The sequence below is a fragment of the Aotus nancymaae genome, unplaced genomic scaffold (assembly GCF_030222135.1).
Source record: "Aotus nancymaae isolate 86718 unplaced genomic scaffold, 86718_ANA_hifiasm-v0.15.2.pri h1tg000049l, whole genome shotgun sequence".
In the NCBI taxonomy this organism is placed as follows: Eukaryota; Metazoa; Chordata; class Mammalia; order Primates; family Aotidae; genus Aotus; species Aotus nancymaae.
Window position 1 is genome coordinate 2,505,736 of NW_026988463.1, and position 17,964 is coordinate 2,523,699.

The following is a 17,964-nucleotide window of genomic DNA, read 5'->3' on the forward strand; positions in this document are numbered from 1 at the left end:
TGCAGGCTGGGGCCCAGCAGGCCCTGTCCTGGCACCTAGGCTGGCCCCGCAGCCTCACCTGGCCTTCGCCCACATACAGGACGGCGATCTTGTGGGTGTCGTACGATGGGATCTGATCGAGGAGCTGCACCGACCGCTCAAAGGACTGTGACTGTAGCACACAGAGCCCTGCCTGAGCCCCAGAAGCCCATCCATGGGAGGGCTGCCCCACCTAAGCTGGTCACAGCAGGCTGCTGCAGGGGGCTGAGGCTAGAGCCCTCTGCAAGCCTGAGCTCTGAGCAGCAGAGCGCCCCACCCCATGCCCCTACTCCCCACAGCCACACAGCTCCAGGAGACTCTGCAGGAGTGGGAGGCCACACCTACCTCATTGGGCAGTAGGATCGGCTTGTTTGACTCGTCTCCAAAGAAAGGTGAATGGTAGAGCTGCAGGAACACGAAACTGCACAGGGAGGGGACAGGCGCCCAGATGAGGGCCTGGTCAAAGCAGCCATAGCCCACAGGGAGGCCAGAGCCTGGCCATCTCCTGCTCCACCGCCCTCCCTAGGGGCTCCAGCCAGCCCTAGGGCACAAGCCACGAGGACCCTTCCCCAGCCTGCTCGGCCTGGGGCAACTGAGGCACCAGGCTCCCACAGGACAGGTGTCAGGAGCCCTGCCCAGAAGCCAGAGGCCCACCTGGGGTTGATGCCTGGCACTTTCTCTGCATTGGAGGCCGCGGCTCTGCTCTTAAAGGCATCCCTCTCTACCCTCTTGCCCCTGCGTGATGGGGCCGAATCCGAGATGGTGTATCCTCGGGGCCGGAGGCCACTGGGCGAGCGGGGTGAGCTGGAAGGCAAGGGACCCTCGGGCTGGCCCCGGCTGTCTTCTCCTGGGGCTGACCAGGTAGCACTGTCCCCATCGAGGATCCCTGACTGTGACCGGGCCTTAACCTCAGGGCTCAGCCGGCCCACTTCGGCCTTGTCCCCAGGGTCCCCGAGGATGTCCTGCAGGGTCTGCAGCTCAGGAGAGGAGCTGGACTTGCTCAGGGGCTGCGAAGGCTGGAAGGAGAGGTCCACAGAGGGCCGGCCACTCTCGGAGGAGACGGCGCGCTCGATGGGGATACCCCGGGCCACCAGCTCCTCTGCATGGAATGACTTCTCCTCCTGGCTGGAGGTTGAGGACGACTAGAAAGGACCATCCCAGAGAGCCATCAGGATGCACCCCTGAGCCCACACCTGGAGGTGGTGAGGCCCATCCCAGGGCCACAGAACAGCCCAAGCACCAGGCCATGGTCCCCACCCGCGAAGCAGCAGCACCACCGCCGCCACGCTGCACAAGCAGAGGTGTCAGAAACCTGAGACCACAGGCTGCCCAGCAGTGAGGGTCCGGCCCAGACGCACGACTGAGAAGCACAGACCGTCTGTGCACGAGGGATGTGGAAGAACATCTTGCCCAAGTTCACAGAGCCAGTTCCTCGGGTGCAGGCACACCCAAGCAGAGGCCTTGCCTCCCCAAGGAGCCTCCCGAGCCGTCCAGGCTCGGAGCCACACTCACCCTGCTATAAGTATCCATGCGTCTGTCTGCGCCCAGAGCTGCCTCGAAGTCCTCCAACTCTGGGGGCTCCACTGGGGCAGGAACTTCGCCAGGACTTCCCTCCTCCATGACCACGGCCGAGTCTGGGAGGACACAGATGGGGCTGCTGGATGTGGGGCTGGGCCAGGCCCTGGCGCTTACGTGGCGTCCGAGAACCAGCCTTTTCCCGATCAGAGGGAAGCAGCCCTGCGAGCCTCCCCAGGGCTCCGCTTGCTGCTGCCACCCGCCAAGCGGGCACGGAGGACACTCGGTAAGACCTGGTGTGCCCCTGACACAGGCGTCTCCGACATGAGCTCCTGGGGGTCGGCAGCAATCAGCTCTGCCCCCTGATGTCCACCAGCAGCCACCCATGCCTCCAGGTAGGCAGGGGCAAGACACTGCGCCCAAGATAGGCCTCAGCTCTAGAAGAGCGAGCGCCTGAGACCAGCCCTCTGTAACCGAGGAGAGCGGCGGAGACTCCATGATGTGGAGCAAGTCCCTGTTTGCAAACAGACTTGGGAAAGCCCACTCCCAAGGGCAGAGGCTTGCCCTCCAACTCCAAGCCAAACCCACAGCTGGGCACGCTAAAGAGAGAGGGTGCGCGGTTCTCAAGCAGCATTTCCTATGCCAGCATCAGGGCAGGGGATATAGAGTAGAAGCAGCAATGCAGTGGAACATCACAGCTCCTGGGTGCCCACACAGCCCTGCACACGCTGTCAGCCGCCCCACACCCGTGTGCAAGCTCCTATCCATACACGGAACCTGGCTGGGGAGCGCCGTGCAAGTCACAGTACACCCTGCCAGGGCCTGGGGGCAACAGGCAGAGCTCAGTCTGCAGGGCCCTCAGCCAACCAGGGATGCAAGGCAGACACAGCCCCATCTGTGGACTCCAGAGGCCAGGGCAAGGCCAGCACGGCGGAGGCCCAGGGCCAGGCTTCCCCTGAACAGCAGCCGTCCATCGGAGCCTGCAGCTCAGATAATGTCACCACAAAGACTTAGGCCACTCCACCCCTCGGGCCTGAAGGTGGGCTGGGAGGGCTCGCACAGCACGGAACAGAGCTCAGCCACAAAGGGACCGAGTTAAGGGGGTCCTCTGGCCAAGCCAAGACGTTCTGCACAGACGTCCTCATGCGAGTCGGGACCTGCTCCCCAGGGCGATGAAGGTCAGACAGACCACGGGGGTGAGCGGATGAGGCGAGGAGCACAGCGTCTATGAGGCAGAGGCGCTCTGCAGCCAACCACTTCCCTTCAAGAGGCGTGCCAATACCTGCCCAGGAAATGCTCCTGTGCAGCTGTCCTTGGCAGCTGGACTGGTACAGGGAGGAGAAAGAGGCCACTGCAAGGGAAGCCCATGAGCGGCCACGTCAGCAGGAGAAGGGGCTACACACAAGTCGAGCAGAGAGCACAGGCCCCGTGCCTGCAGAGGAGAGAGGGCAGGGCCAGCGGAGGCGCGCAGGGGGCCCAGCACTGTAAGCCGCTCAGGCGGACCTGGGGAGGCCAGTGCCTACCCTCCACGTGAACCAACGTCAAAGGCCACTAAGTGCCAACTGCAGCCAGAGTGAAGAGCCAGAGGGTCTGGCGAGAAGCGCAGCACCGAGTGGGGTGGGGCCCGAGCACGCGCAGGCAGGCTCAGGCGTCCAAACCCGAACCCAGGCAGGGAGGGAGGCTGCCGCGGAGTCTGCTGGGGCTGCAGTGCTGGACTCCCAACGGAGGGTGCTGGGTAGAGGCTCCACAAGGCCCCTGCTTCTTCCGACGCTGCCATCCCCAGCTTCCCGAGTGGGGCCGGCACCTCCCACGGGCCAGCCTCCTCCCAAATGGCGGAGAGTGGTGCTGAGGCAGGCCAGGGACCACTGCCAGTGAGGCAGGCGCCCTCGGCAGAGGAGCCATGCTGCCGTCACCAGTGAGCACCAGGCCGGTGGGAGCAGAGCCCGCGCCCAGGCCCGCCATGCTGCTCACCTGTGTTGGAGCGTGGCAGAGGAGGGGGTTTGGCCGTGCTGGCCGCTGGCACCGACAGCGACTTGTACAGGGCTGTGTCCCGGTGCTCCTTGAAGCGCTCAGCCGCCATGAGGGCGTTGGACAGCTCCTGCAGGGGCATGCTGTTGATGTCTGAGGAGAAGGGGCTGAGGGGGTTCTCCAAGCTCATCAGCCAGCTGGTGTTCCCTGCAGAGGTGGCAGCACCCTTGGCCTCAGGCCAGCACCTCCCCTGAGCCATCCCTAGTCCCTTGGGGAAGCCTCCTGGCCCAGGCCCTGGCTTTGCCCTGATGCCCCTCCCATGAGCCTCAGGACCATGATGTTGGAGCCAGCACTGCTCCGGCAATCACCCGCCCTGCTGCCCCCATCAGCTCCTGCACCAAGGCCAGGTTTGGCCAGGCCTGGGGAGGCACCTCGGAGCGGCAGCCTCCAGCCCACAGCCCACGGCCTCACAGTGCAGACCCCAGACCTCCAAGAGGGCTGGAACCCCTACTACTCACACCCCTCAGCTGCAGCACACCCAGGCACCTCTGGGCCTCTGCAGGGGCCCCCCTGCCCTGGGAACGGCCTGAGCTGCGCCCCCATGCTGGTGTGCTTTAGTCCCAACCCAGGAACTCAGAACGGACTGTCCCTGGAAACTGGGTTTTAGAAAATTAAGACTAACAAGGCACCAACACAGTGGATCCTAAGCCATGACTGCTTTCCTCCTAAGAGGAGATTAACACAGAGACATGCAGGAAAGCCTCTGTGGGGACGCAGAAAAGCAGCTGCCTGCATGCCAAGGATGGAGGCCTCTGAGGAGCACCTCCTGCCGAGGAGCATCTGGATCTCACACTTCCAGCCTCCAGGTGGGGAGGGCAGCTCTCTGCCATGGAAGCTGCTTGGTCCACCACAAGCCCCTGCCCAGCCTTGGCCACCTGGATCACCCCTCAGGGCTCAAGCCTCTGGAGACTTAAAAGTTACCCCCAAATACCCCAAGTAGGCCAAGTATGCACTCGCCCCTGTTGTGTCCACAGCTCTATGGGTCACTAGCAGGGGGACAGGGCACGGGCCAGCCCTGCCCAGTACCTGTGGGCCTCCGGACCAGGATCTCCGCCCAGCCCTGGGTCAGCAGGGGCACATAGGCTGCCAGGTTTGTCTTCTCCTGCACGGGAACCCGGGTGCTGGCTGAGGCCTTCTCAGGCTTCGTGGCTGGTGCGGTCTGTGGTCCTGGAGAAGTGGCACTGCCCAGGAACTGGGAGGGTGGCACATCCAGGGTGCCGACTCGAAGACCGTGGCCCCCTGGAGAAGACGGTGGAAACATGGTGACCACCACTTGCCCAATGCAAAGCCAGCAGCCTAGAGCCGAATGCTCCACCCAGGCCTGGCAGGCTAGCACCACAGGGAGCCAGAGAGGGTGGCACTCCACCTTAAGGGCACAGTCTGCCAGAGCACTGTCTCAGTGGACCCAGGGCCACATGGAGGGACCCAGAACCTGTCCTGCAGTCAGATCATGGCTCACTGGAGCAGACAGCGGCTCCAGGACTGAGCTGGGCTGAAGGCTCACAAGAAACATCAGCACCCAGAACAGGCTTCTCCACACCAAGCGGGCCCCACTCCACCACTCCACGGCTGTGTGGCAAGTCGTGGAGACCTCACCCCAGAGTCAGGATGTGGGCTGGGCCTTAAGCCAGCTACCCTAGGGCCTTCCTGAACACCGGAACCAGCAGCAGCAACCGAGGGAGCCCTGCTGCCTGCGCGGAGGTGGCTGGGGCCAAGGCTCACCCGACATGGAGCGGACCCGATCCCGGGCCCCACGGGACACCTGCTGCCCAGCCTGGGACTCCAGCTTGGCTGGCGCCTCCTTCGTCTGTCTCACGTGCACACCGGGGCTGGAGCTGAGAAAAGAATCCCAGGCACAAGGTGGACTCGGACCTAGGCCAGCACGGTGGGGGGCCACGTGGGCCTGGGCTCGGGACAGCCCATGTCAAGGCTGACAGGCACGGAGGGAAGGAAAGTGCAGTCACCTCAACTCCGGGCCGGCCTGCAGCTCCCCCGAGTCCAGACCTAGCAACGACCGGGTCCCCGTTCCCACGCTTGTGGTCACGGTGACAAGCTTGTTCCCAACCAGCCAAGTTTTAGTCCTGCCACCAGCCAGAAGGAATTCTCCTACCGGAGACCTGGAAGACAGGGAGCGTCAGCCCCAGCTCGCCCCTGGAGCTCCCGGATGCCTCGGCTCCCGAAGGCCCGCACAGCCCCGGAGTGCTGCCTGCACCTCTTCGGGACAGCCGTGAAGTTGGAGAAGACGTATCGAGCCATCATGTCCAGACAGGTTTCCGTGAGCTCCAGGTGGAGGTTTTTCAGGCTGTCGTCAGCCTGGGCCACGGAGTTCTCGTCTGCAGACCCCAGGCTGGCACTGGTGAGGGACGTCTGTATCCTGCTGGAGGGAGACGCAGCAAATGTGGTCAGGGCGCCAGGAAGGGCAGGCTGAGCCACCTACCACCAAGGGGCCAAAGCTCAACGCATGCAGGGCCGAGGACCTCGCTCGGAAAGACCCCAGCAGGGCACAGGCGGCCCGGCGAGCCTCAGCTTGAGAATCATGTGGACCACATCGTCCCAGAGAACGAAGAGACGCTGGGTGGGGAAGACCAGGACCAATGGTCGAAGCAAAGACTCAGGAGGCTAGAGGGATGGACGGCCCCCTCACCGAAGCCCACGGGAGCACCAGGTTACGGCCTCCTGGTGGAACAGTGTAGTCATGCAGAGGCGGAGGCCACGCACACAGGCCCGGATTGCATTCTGCCCGCAGGCTGCCTCCAGCGAGGACAGACCTTGGGGATCCTTCCCGACCTTTCACCCTCGCTCTCAGGCAGGTGAGCAGCTGCCCTGAGCTCTATACCCAGTGACAGTGAAGAGGCTTATGCAGGGCTCATTCTGATACAAATTTCAAAGCCCCTAGGCAATGTTCTGCTCAGGATACAGAATGTGCTAGAAAAGGGCTTTAAGCCTCACTGAGCATCCCCACCACCACCACCCCTGGCCAAGTCCCGTCCAGCAGAGGCCAGCCTGAGGTGGATGAACTCTGGGCCATGGGACTCCTCGGCCTGCAAGGGGATTCCAGGAGGAGACAAGTATCCCCTCTGCCAGTGCCAGCAGCGGTCACCCACAGGCAGGTGATGGCCAAGGGCCCAAACTTGCACCCAGACACCGAGGGGAGAACTGTCTGAGGCCGTGGCCTGGGGCCCAAGCCCACCCCCTGGAAGATGTTGGCCCCCACCCAGACCCTCCCAGGCTAGCCGCACCCCATCGCCCTCCACACATGCCTCTAGTTCCCTTTCAGCTACGACAAAAATAAAACTGGTTGAGAATGGAGCCTAAGGAAAAACGTCCATTCTAGAGAATAGGAAAACGCCAAAACCAGGAGCAGAGTCTCCCGCGACCTGCACTGCAGCCTTAGGGACGGCCTGTGGAGGCTGCTGGCAGCCCTGGCTCTCTCGAAGTGGCACCCTGAGGGGCTCCCAGGCTGGCCTGGGGATGCGTGCAGCCAGCCCGTGCTAATACGGGGCCTGGGGACAGAATGCAACCCTTCCACCCTTCGTCACCGGCTCCCCTGAGCTGGCCAGGGAGGGCTCGGGCAGACAACGAGGTCATGCAAGCAGCCCCATGCACTGCCACCCAGGTGCTCACGGGGCCAAGCTCCAGGGTCCGTGCCCCCCACCCGACACAGCCCCGCTACCTGCGGACCACATGTTCAGACACACTGATGCTGCGGCACCGGAAGGCCTCGGCTGCAGAGCTCTCCTTGAATTCTTTCACGGGTGGAGAGTTATTCAAGCCTTGTTTGGGGGGTCTGGCTATCCTCAGACTATCGGGTGAGGAAGGAGCCCCAACGCCCCAGAGAGCCCAGCTCCCGGGAAGGGGAGAACAAGCCAGTGGAGGGGTGAGGAGGAAAGGTCCCAGGCCACAGGGTCAGGATGGAGAGATCCCGCGGGTGAGATGAGCAAAAGAGCCATGCCAAAGGTCAGTTAGCGGGGAAGAGACAGAAAAGAAAAATGCGTGATAATACATCCGGTCAACACGACTGAGGCAAAGTCAGGCTTCGCGAACAACACCAAAACAAAGAACATCAGTGCAAATTAAACGTGTGTGGGTCACCCCCACGGCAGATTCCAGGCTGTGCTGGCCAGGCGACCCCGCCCACCCATGGAAGGCAGGCACCGCCCAGCTCTGAACGAGGAGGCACTGAGGCCTCGGCGGCCAGGCCCCGAAGGTCACTAGGAAAAAAAGACCAAGACCCCAGAAAGGAGCCTCTGGCCGTAATGGCTGAGCTTGGCCCCCAGCCCCCAAGGGCTGGAGAGAACCGCTTCTGAGTTGAGGTCACGCTGGAAAATGCCGTATTTCCATCTAGGGAAAGCCAAAATAGCTTGGGCAGGAAGGTGGGGGATGGGAGGGGAAAGCCGTTCAAATGAAATGCAAACAAGAACACAGAGGCTGGCTCAGCTCTTTCTGATCTGGCAAAGCGAGGTGATGGTGAAGCTAATGGCAGGCTGGGGGCTGCGGAGGAGGGGGAAGCCCCAGGCAAGGCCAGGCTCCTTCAGGGCGGTCAGGCGCCTACAGCTTGCACCCTGATCCCTAAGTCCACAAGGAGGTGCTCACGGCACAAGTAGCCAAGACCCAGGCCATGGTGCTACCACACTGCAGGCCGCCGTGGCCGACTTGGTGAGGGACTGAGGGGTGTTAGGGGCCCGAGGACCTGCCCTGCCTCACCTGTTCCAGGGCACCTCATGCCCCAGCCATGGAACCGCTTCCACTTACTGACCTGGAGGTACCATCAGCCAGGCCACGTGCCCCACACTGGTCCCAGGCCACAGCCCCTAGTCTTTCCCCAACCCACGCCGACGCCAGGCAAACCCCCGAAGGCGCCATACCTCTTGGGCCTCTCGTTGAGACTAGTACTCCGTGCCCTGAAGCTGTCCTTCTCAGGGGTGTCATCAAAAGACAAGAGAACATTGGAGCGCAGGCCCTGGAAGAGTAGCAGGCCCAGACGGGTGAGGGATGGCAGTGCGGGGTGGAGGCCTGGCCCTCAACAGGTCTGCCAGGTGCCCCCGGCCGGGGACAAGCTGTAGGCTAAGGACAAGGTGGCAGCACCCAGCCCCCACCCCTCAATGCCTGTTGTGCATCAAACCCCTACAGGCTGCCCAGCAGAGCCCCCAGCGCCACAGGCACACCCCAAACACCCTCCCGCTGCCCTCTGCCTGCCCGTCACTTTGCCCCAGCCATGGACGGCCAAGGGCAAAGCAGGCCCTGGCCCAGCAGGGGACACGGCACACCGCTGGCCTCGGGCCCACCTTAGTGATGAATGGGACGAAATCCTTCCGGAAGGGCAGGCGGCACCTGATGAACCACATGGCTATGACGTGATGGGCCAGGCACACGATGTACTGATTGAACCTGAGACAAGAAAGGGGCTGGTACTCCATCCTGGCACCAGGCAAACATGCCCAGGACAGAAAGTGCAAAGCAGAGGTGCTCAGGCCTCTCGTACAAAGGCTACCAGGGCTTTCTGCTCCAAGGCATCGCTGGGGCCACGGCTGGGAGGCACAGGGCCTGGGGTGGCCACTCACTTGGAGGGGTTGGTGTACGGCAGGGAGATGGCAAACACGCTGGCATACTGCTCCGCGGCAAAGTTCCTGTAGAGGTGCGGCAACCTGGCCAGCGCTGCGCAACAGAGACGGTGGTCAGGGGAGCCGCAGTCCCTTGAGGAGCCACAGTCCTGTGTGGCGCCTCTAAAAGCCAACACGGATGCTCTGCCCACAACAGCAATGGTGTGCTGTGGAGGAGGGAAGGCCACGGCCACAGACGTGGCTTTCTTGACCCTGGCTTCATTTCTCCAACCCACAGCCAGCCAACCACAGCTCCCAGGCCAATTCCACCTGTGGCCTGCATTTGTGTGACCTGTGAGGAAACGCTTCTACATTTTTTTTTTTTAAGATGGGGTTTCACTATGATGGCCAGGCTGGTCTTGAACTCCTGACCTCAGGTCCACCCATCTCGGCCTCCAAAGTGCTTGGATTACAGGCGCGAGCCATTACGCCCAGCCACTTTTTTTTTTTTTTTTTTTTTTTGAGATGGAGTCTCGTTCTGTCGCCCAGGCTGGAGTGCAGTGGTGCGATCTTGGCTCACTGCAACCTCTGCCTCCTGGGTTCAAGTGATTCTCCTGCCTCAGCCTCCCAAGTAGCTGGAATTATTAGAGATAATTTTGCCAGGTTGGCCAGGCTGGTCTCGAACTCCTGACCTCAGGTGATCCATCCGCCTCTGCCTCCCAAAGTGCTAGGATTACAGGCGTGAGCAACCACGCCCAGCCAGTCTTCTACGCTTCTAAAGGATTATAAACAAACAGAAAGACTGACAGGACCCATCTGTGGCCCACAAAGTACACACCACCTTCTCTCCAGCCTCTACAGCCAGTGCTGGCCCAGCGGTGCTGCTGCCATCTAAATGACAAGGACCTGCCCAGACACGCACTAGGCAGTGAGGGAAAGGGGCAGGCACCTGAGCTCCTGAAGTCACTGTCTGGGGGAGTGAACAAACTAGGGGTTCAGCATAGCCCCCACGGCACAGCATGTGCTCTGATGGACAGAGAGTGGACTGAGAACCAGGGCAGGGCCAAGGCTGGCGGGGAGAGGCTTCTTCAGGGAGGGGCACTCACATGGACACTAGAGGGCTGAGAAGAGCCGCCCTCCAGGCCAGGAGGGAGAGCACTCAAGGCAGCCAGGCAGAGGCGCCCAGGCCCTGAGGCAGCAGAGGGCGAGACATCCAGTTCCCCAAGGAGGCCTGAGACAGGTCACCGGAGAAGCCCACATGGGTAATTTGAGGCAGGGCATAGCCTGAACCTCTAGGGAACACGTGCAGGCAGGGCAGGGACTCACTGGACAGGAACTCCAGCAGCGGGACAGCCATGCTGGCTGTGGCCGAAATGTGCGTGAGCTTCACCACCAGGACGGGCAGCGCCTTGATGATGATGTCAGGCATCTCTACGCTGCAGATGGACAGGGCCACCACGCACTGGCTGGCACAGCGGTGGACGAGGCCCTGCTCCAGGCAGTAGACCATCTCGCGCTGCGGGAGACAGGACGCCTCAGGCCCCACCTGCCTGCAGCAGGGGAAGCCCTGCCTCTGCCTCACCCACCTCAAGTGCTCCACGGGGAGAAGGGCCCAGGCTTAGGAAGTCCCTGAACGTATGTGGGGCAGAGCCACCAGTGCTGAGCCTCCCGAGCAGACTCTGCACAGCAGGCTGCTCTGGTCAGTTATTCCAACACCACGCCACAGGCCAACAGAACCCAGACACGCTGGGCTCTTGTCCCCTGGTTCTGGGCCCCTAACAGGCTGGTTCTGTTGCAAGGGCGGTGCTGCCTGAGGTGGCAAGGCTGGCAGACCCCACGCGAACCCTGGGCAGCGTCTTCCATGAGGTCAGTAGAAGACGAGCAGCACTCAGGCAGAGCCTGGGGCCAGATGGCCTGCCGGGCGGTAACCCGGGAACAGCTTCCCTTTTGCAAAGCAGGCCTCACCCCTCGGAAACACTGTTGGCCAGTAAGGCCTCAGAACCTGCAGCCCAGCAAGGGCGGCTATGCTTTGGGGCAAGGCCCATGAGGACCCAGTGAGCCTCTCAGAGTGGCAGAACTGCCCCAACAGGGTGGGGCTGGGCCTGAGAGATGGGCATCTGACATCAGCTCCCCACAGGGGCCACCGTCAGGAGCTGAGGCCTAGGGCACAGATGGGCTGAGCCTGAGAGTCAGCATCTCCTGGCAGACATGGCTCTGAGTGGGGGCCAGAATCTCTAGGACACCAGCTCCTTGTCCTGGAGGGCCATGTTGAACAGAGGTGTGGAAGAATACAACCGGGACAGGGGGTATCAGGCAGATTGTGGGTGAAGGGACAGTGCCTCTGAGTTTCCAGCACCTGATGGTGGGTGTGGAGGGAGGCGGAAGCCGGGGCCTGTGGCCTTCCCATCCTGTGCCTCAGAAGCAGCCCAGCTCCACCAGCTGGCATGGCCACCTGCCCCATGACCACAGCAATGCTCAGGCAGGCAATGCCCCTCAGAGAGCACAGATGCTACCCAGGGTGGAAGGGGATCACTGAAATGCTCACAGGCACCCAAGAGCTAGAAGCGCCAGGGGATTCAGACGCCCCCTTCTCTGGGCATCTGGCAGCCACCCACGGGAGCAGAGCCAGCTCACTCACCCCTGGCCCAGCAGAAACCCATTTATGAGAAAACCATGGGGCCTCCCTGGGCCAAGCCCTCAAATCCCAGGCCCCATCACGCTCGCCCATCCCGCTCCAACCTCCTACCTGCTTGGTTTTGTCCAGGTAGTTATGGTAAGAGATTAACGCTGTCAGCACTGGAACCACGGCCAGGTGCAGGTCAGTTCTGGAGAAGCCTTCCGGGGCACCTCGGAGCCGCTCCACTGTCTTTGGGCCTGAAAGCTGATGACCAAACCCAGGCATGAAACCCCTGCCCAGCGGCCAGGTCACTGGGGTAAACAGGGGGGTCGGGGAGGCCCTGGGAACGCAAGCCAGGAAAGGGTCAAGGGGCTGAGGGAGCCTTCCTGCCTCCCTCCCAGGAAGGGTCTCCCTTTCAGAGTGGTGGGAGTGTCTGCCAAGCGGCACACCAGGAATGTGACGTGAATGGTACGGGAGCCCCGCTGAGAAAAGAACAAATAGGAGCCATCCACACGCCCTTGGCTGAAGACCTCTGACTTCAGTGTCATAAGCTGTGAGCAGGAGCAGGGGTCCCTCTGCCCTGCCTCTGAGGCATGATCTGCGCTCCAGAGTAGAACTGAGTCTGAGGGAAACGGAGCCCCAGCCTGGAAGGTCTCACTCGCTCTGCCCAGAGGCTCGCAGTCTCTAGGGGAAGAAGCCTAATGCAGCCCCCACCCCCAACCCAGGCCAGCCATGCTACCATGGAGCAGAGGGCGGAGCACAGCTGGTCCACACTGCACGGCGAGGTGAAGATGAGCACTTTGTAGCGCAGGGACTCGGGCAGCCTGCCCAGAACCAGCTTTAGCACCTTCCAGTCAGTCTCCTGCAAGGAGAGGAGGCATCAGGACGGGGTCTTCCCGACCCTGGAGACAGGCGGAAGCTCAGCAAGCCGCTGGTGGCTCCCTGTCCTCCTGGCCTGACATGGGACGGATGGCCCCTTCCTGGCCCCACTCACCTGCTTCAAGCACTGCAGCAAGACGCGGAAGAGCAGGGAGTAGGGCAGGGAGCCCAGCCGCACAGCCGGGCCCGCAGGCGTCGGGCCAGATGGCCCTGTGGGAGGGGAAAGGGAGCCGCTGGCCTTCTTCTCAGAGCCTCTCTCCGGCTCCCTGCAGAATCAAGAGAAGCAGCTGAGGCCAAGTTCCCGCAGCAGGAACAGAACAGACTTAGTACCTCCCCACCCTGGGACATCCCTCAGACGTGCAACTGTGGCGACAGCCCCTGTGCCCCTGACGCCCTGAGCCTCATGGGCCGTGGGAAAGGCCCCACGTACATGTAGTCACAGACGCAGTAAGGGCTGAACCGCACGACCCCGTCCTTGTTGGGCAGGCCGAGGCGGTGCAGTGAGTCGGCCCGCAGCAGCAACAGGAAGTCAAAGGCCTGTTGAAAAGAGGACAGTGAAATCCAGCCAGGCTCGTGCAGGCCCAGGACAGGCGGCATCCTCAGCTTCTCGGACCCGTGTCTAGCGCCATGATGCACTCAGAAAAGGCGGCCTGCTGATGTACACACACCCACATCCCAACATAGACACAAGCTCTGTCCTGGTGACACCGGAGGCCCAGCACCCACCGCCTCCTCCCTCCCTGCCTGCCTCAGAGCTCACGGAGCCTGACATCCCTACCACCACAGCTGGGCCCTCCTGGGATGGAAGGGATGGATGCCTCACTCCTCTGGCAACATCACACGCCCTCAACTGCCAGAAAGTGGAGCTTGGCTCCCAGAGTGCCACTTCTTCCATCCATGCTGAACAGGACTCCGAGGCCACAGGGGGAAATCTGTTCTGGAAGAGGGGCTCCCATTCCAGTCACCTCTGCTCATCCTGGTGCCAACATCCATAGGGCAAACTTCAGTGCAGCTCCTCCAGCTGTGCCCTCTCAGCCCTGCCCTACCCTACCCTGTCCAGCCCTGCCCTGCCCTCCCGTGCTGCCCACCTGCCCAGCCCTCTGCTGCAGCTCCTTCACAGATTCTGTAGCACCAGGAGTGTCAGGGCCATGCACTGCCCTGGAAGCCGCCATGCTCCCTTTTCTCTGCCCCAACCTATGCCACCATGTGGCTTAGAGTGGTAAGCCACACACACACGGACTACAGGCAGAGGTAATGGCAGCAGGGCTGGGGAGGCTGCAGCCACAGTGGGTACAGAGAAGAGGACAGTTGGCTGAGGGCCCATCCTGGGGTCACCTCTGCAGCTTCCAAGAACCACACCTGCCAAAATGGGGACACCTGGCTGGGCCTCCAGGAACCGGTCGCCCACCCTGGGCCACCATACCTGCAGCCGGATGCTGCTGGCGATGGGCAGCGTGTAGTTGTGCTTATAGTGGAGCTGGATGTGGCTGACCAGCATCTCATACACGCGTGTGGCGTGGCTCGCAGGCAGGGTATACAGCTTGGTCTGCAGAGAGAGGACACAGCTTACCGTGGCGCAGGAGGCGGAAACAGCCCTAAGACAGCACCCCGAGGCAAAGGCCAGAACACCTCTCTAGAGGGTGCGTGCTTCAAAATGCCACCCTCGAACCCAGGACCCCCAGGGCTTTCTCCTCAGCAGCAAAAAGTAAAACCCAACCTCGTGTGCCTCTCATCAGCAGGGTACCGATCAACAGGTGAAGCACAATGCGTTCAACGGAGAAGCTTCAGCTGCATGGCTGAGAGCACAGAATGGGGCAGGGAGTGTGCTCTGCAGGGGGGATCCCAGGGGTGGATATCACCCCATGAAGCCCCCACGGCACCTCCCTGACACGTGAGGCAAGGTGTGAGAGCAACCTTGGGGCCGGGGCCAAGAAGAGGCAGTGGAAATCCAGCCACAGCCCGAGGGACCCTTCGTGGTACTCTGCACCTTGGAGGTGACTGGCGGTAGCATTTACAAAACTTACGGTGTTACTCTTTTTTTTTTTTCCTTCTTGAGACAAAGTCTCACCGTTGCCCAGGCTGGAGTGCAATAGCGAGATCTCGGCTCACTGCAACCTCCGCTCTCCAGGTTCAAGTGATTCTCCTGCTAAACCCCCGATCTCAGCTATCTGACTCCACCTCCCAAAGTGCGGGAATTACAAGCCTGAGCCACGGTTACTCTTTTTAAAGAAATTATTCACACATTTACATGATTAGAGAATCATTTAAAGAAATTATTGAGGCCAGGTGTGGTGGCTCACACCTGTAATCCCAGCACTTTGGGAGGCCGAGGTGGGTGGATCACGAGGTTAGGAGTTTGAGACTAGCCTGACCAACGTGGTGAAACCTCGTCTCTACTAAAAATACAAATTAGCCAGGTGTGGTGGCGCATGCCTGTAATCCCAGCTACTCAGGAGGCTGACTCTGGAGAACTGCTTAAACCTGAAAGGCAGAGTTTGCAGTGAACTGCGATTGAGCCACTGCACTTCAGCCTGGGCAACAAGAGTGAGACTCTCTATCAGAAAAAAAAAAGATAAATCAGAATCCCTACATCCTGCTCGAGTGGATGGAAAATGGCACAGCACCAGTGGAAAACAGCCTGGTGTCACCTCAAAACGTCAAATGCAGACTAAACCTAGGTCCTAACAATCCATGCCTAGGTGCAGACCCAGGAGAAGTGAAAATGCAGGTGTGACGGGACCCTCCAACAAGAAGGTGCACAGCAGCACCATTCACAGCAGCTGAAAGGGGGACACAGGCCCAATGTCCACCAACGGAGAAGCGCATAAACAAAACGTGCTCCATGGAGAGATGATGGAATATTACTCAGCCATGAAAAGGAAGGAAGCACTGACACTTGCCACAATCTGAATGGGACTGAAAAAGTGATGCTGGATGAATAACCCAGTCACAAGGCAGGAAATTCTTCTACCACCCAACGTCTTTTGGGTGAATTTGGTGTGACTTCATTCCTATGACATGTTCAGAGTAGGCAAATCTAGAGCTTGGTGGTACACAGGGGTGAGGGAGCAACAGAAGATAAGAACTTGTGCTACTGGTGTGCTCTGGAGGTTCTCAAGCGAACTGTGGGGACAGCTGCAGAGCTCTGTGAATTTACTGAAAACAACTGAATAGCCGGGCATGGCTCATGCCTGTAATCCCAGCACTTTGGGAGGCCGAGGCGGGTGGATCACGAGGTCAAGAGATCGAGACCATCCTGGTCAACGTGGTGAAACCCCGTCTCTACTAAAAATACAAAAAATTAGCTGGGCATGGTGGCATGTGCCTGTAATCCCAACTACTCAGGAAACTGAGGCAGGAGAATTGCCTGAACCCAGGAGGCGGAGGTGGCGGTGAGCCGAGATCGCACCATTGCACTCCAGCCTGGGTAATGAGCGAAACTCTGTCTCAAATAAAAAAAAAAACACAACTGAATTGTTCACTGTGAACGGGTAAACTGCATGGCACGTGAATTAAATCTCAACAAAACAGCTGCGAATATTAAACCGACTGAGGGGTGGAAATGGAAGTCCACCCTTCCCTCTCAGCTGCTGTGCTAGGTGCCAAGGGGAAGCGCTGCGCTGAGGATGCTCCGTTCTGGCCCTGACTTAGGAGCACAGAGACAGGCCCTGGTCAGGGTGTAGGACGGGGCCACTCTCATCCCTGCTGTGACGGGCAGAGGCAACCAAAGGAACCTCCTTCCATCCCTCCACAGAGCAGGAGGGTTCGGCTGCCCGTGGTGACCAGCACACCCTCAGCGAACCCAGGAAGGCCACTGGTCCCGCTGGGGAAGACTCCAACAGGAAGCGGACACAGCTGGTGGACGACAGCTAGCCCCACACACCCCAGGAGCAGAGGCCTCCCACAGAACACCCACCTGAAGGATGACCAGGAGCCCCAGGACTGCTGTTTTCACATCCTCCAAGGAGGCTGAGTATGCAGCCACATCCCTTTCTTCCAGCTCCGGGGGTGGGGAGAGGGAGCGGGTCATCACCTTTAAAGAGAAGGCCGGGACTTAGAGCCAGGCTCATAGCTCTCTGTGGCAGTAGCCGTCAGATCAAACACTTTCGACCATCAACACCTCCTTTTTTTTTTGAGACGGAGTTTCGCTCTCGTTACCCAGACTGGAATGCAATGGCGAGATCTCGGCTCACCGCAACCTCTGCCTCCTGGGTTCAGGCAATTCTCCTGCCTCAGCCTCCCGAGTAGCTGGGACTACAGGCGTGCACCACCATGCCCAGCTAATTTTTGTATTTTTTAGTAGAGACAGGGTTTCACCTTGTTGACCAGGATGGTCTCGATCTCTTGACCTCGTGATCCACCCGCCTCGGCCTCCCAAAGTGCTTGGATTACAGGCGTGAGCCACCGCGCCCGGCCTCTCTTTTTTTTTTTTTTTTTTTTTGGAGACAGTGTCTCACTCTGTCGCCAGGCTAGGTGAAGTGGCGCAATCTCGGCTCACTGCAATCTCCACCTCCCATGTTCAAGTGATTCTCCTGCCTCAGCCTCCCGAGTAGCTGGGATTACAAGCGCACACCATCTCACCCACCTAATTTTTGGTATTTTTAGTACAGACGGGGATTCACCATGTTGGCCAGGATGGTTTTGATCTCCTGACCTCGTGATCTGCCCTCAGCCTCCCAAAGTGCTGGGGTTACAGGCGTGAGCCGCCATGTCCGGCCTTTTTCTTTTTGAGATGGAGTTTTGCTCTGTCACCCAGGCTGGAGTGCAGTGGCAGGATCTCGGCTCACTGCAACCTTTATCTCCTGGGTTCAAGCAATTCTCCTGCCTCAACCTCCCGAGTAGCTGGGATTACAGGTGCCTGCCACCACGCCTGGCTAATGTTCATATTTTTAGTAGAAACGGTCTCACCATGTTGGCCAGGCTGGTCTCGAACTCCTGACCTCAAGTGATCCACCTGCCTTGGTCTCCCAAAGTAGTGGGATTACAGGCGTGAGCCACTGTGCCTAGCCTTCATCTTCATTTCTCAAAAGCAAAGATGCCCTTTACACCCCTGAGTGTGCAGAAACCAAAATGCATCTGAAAACTAAAGAGCAAGCTGCTGGCTGGGCAGAAAGGATGGCAGGCCAAAGCCCTGACCCTAGGTCCAGGAGGCCCCGCACAGTGGCCCCAGCGTGCGACAGGACACCCATGTCCAGGACCTTCAGTCATGACACAAACCCAACAGTGGCAGGCCCTGCACAGGCCTCCTGACACCCATCCTGCAGGGAGAGGAGCCTCACCAATGGAGACAGCCACCAGTCACTTGAAGAAGGGAACAGAGGGCCCAGAGGCCATTTCTGCCCATGGGGCTCTGGCACCGTGCACCCC

The 17,964-nt window shown here is 60.3% G+C and overlaps 1 protein-coding gene across 9 annotated transcripts in view; it reads right to left on the minus strand.

The window, feature by feature from the left end:
• Positions 1 to 17,964, minus strand: part of TSC2 (TSC complex subunit 2) — a 38,171-nt gene that overhangs the window by 3,223 nt on the left and 16,984 nt on the right. For 2 of the 9 annotated variants that reach the window (XM_012441786.3, XM_064362341.1), the window contains exons 16-36: positions 16,514 to 16,630; positions 14,021 to 14,143; positions 13,028 to 13,134; positions 12,713 to 12,863; positions 12,458 to 12,580; positions 11,848 to 11,982; positions 10,428 to 10,617; positions 9,123 to 9,216; positions 8,847 to 8,949; positions 8,427 to 8,521; positions 7,235 to 7,363; positions 5,774 to 5,938; positions 5,526 to 5,678; positions 5,284 to 5,396; positions 4,588 to 4,800; positions 3,505 to 3,708; positions 2,816 to 2,884; positions 1,531 to 1,652; positions 673 to 1,160; positions 364 to 439; positions 59 to 151 (exon numbers count right to left, since the gene is read on the minus strand). In XM_012441786.3, coding sequence (XP_012297209.1) covers positions 59 to 151; positions 364 to 439; positions 673 to 1,160; positions 1,531 to 1,652; positions 2,816 to 2,884; positions 3,505 to 3,708; positions 4,588 to 4,800; positions 5,284 to 5,396; positions 5,526 to 5,678; positions 5,774 to 5,938; positions 7,235 to 7,363; positions 8,427 to 8,521; positions 8,847 to 8,949; positions 9,123 to 9,216; positions 10,428 to 10,617; positions 11,848 to 11,982; positions 12,458 to 12,580; positions 12,713 to 12,863; positions 13,028 to 13,134; positions 14,021 to 14,143; positions 16,514 to 16,630 — 3,063 coding nt within the window. The remainder of the gene's footprint in view (positions 1 to 58; positions 152 to 363; positions 440 to 672; positions 1,161 to 1,530; positions 1,653 to 2,815; positions 2,885 to 3,504; positions 3,709 to 4,587; positions 4,801 to 5,283; positions 5,397 to 5,525; positions 5,679 to 5,773; positions 5,939 to 7,234; positions 7,364 to 8,426; positions 8,522 to 8,846; positions 8,950 to 9,122; positions 9,217 to 10,427; positions 10,618 to 11,847; positions 11,983 to 12,457; positions 12,581 to 12,712; positions 12,864 to 13,027; positions 13,135 to 14,020; positions 14,144 to 16,513; positions 16,631 to 17,964) is intronic. The other 7 variants (XM_012441787.2, XM_012441790.2, XM_012441789.2 and 4 more) reach the window with 7 other exon arrangements.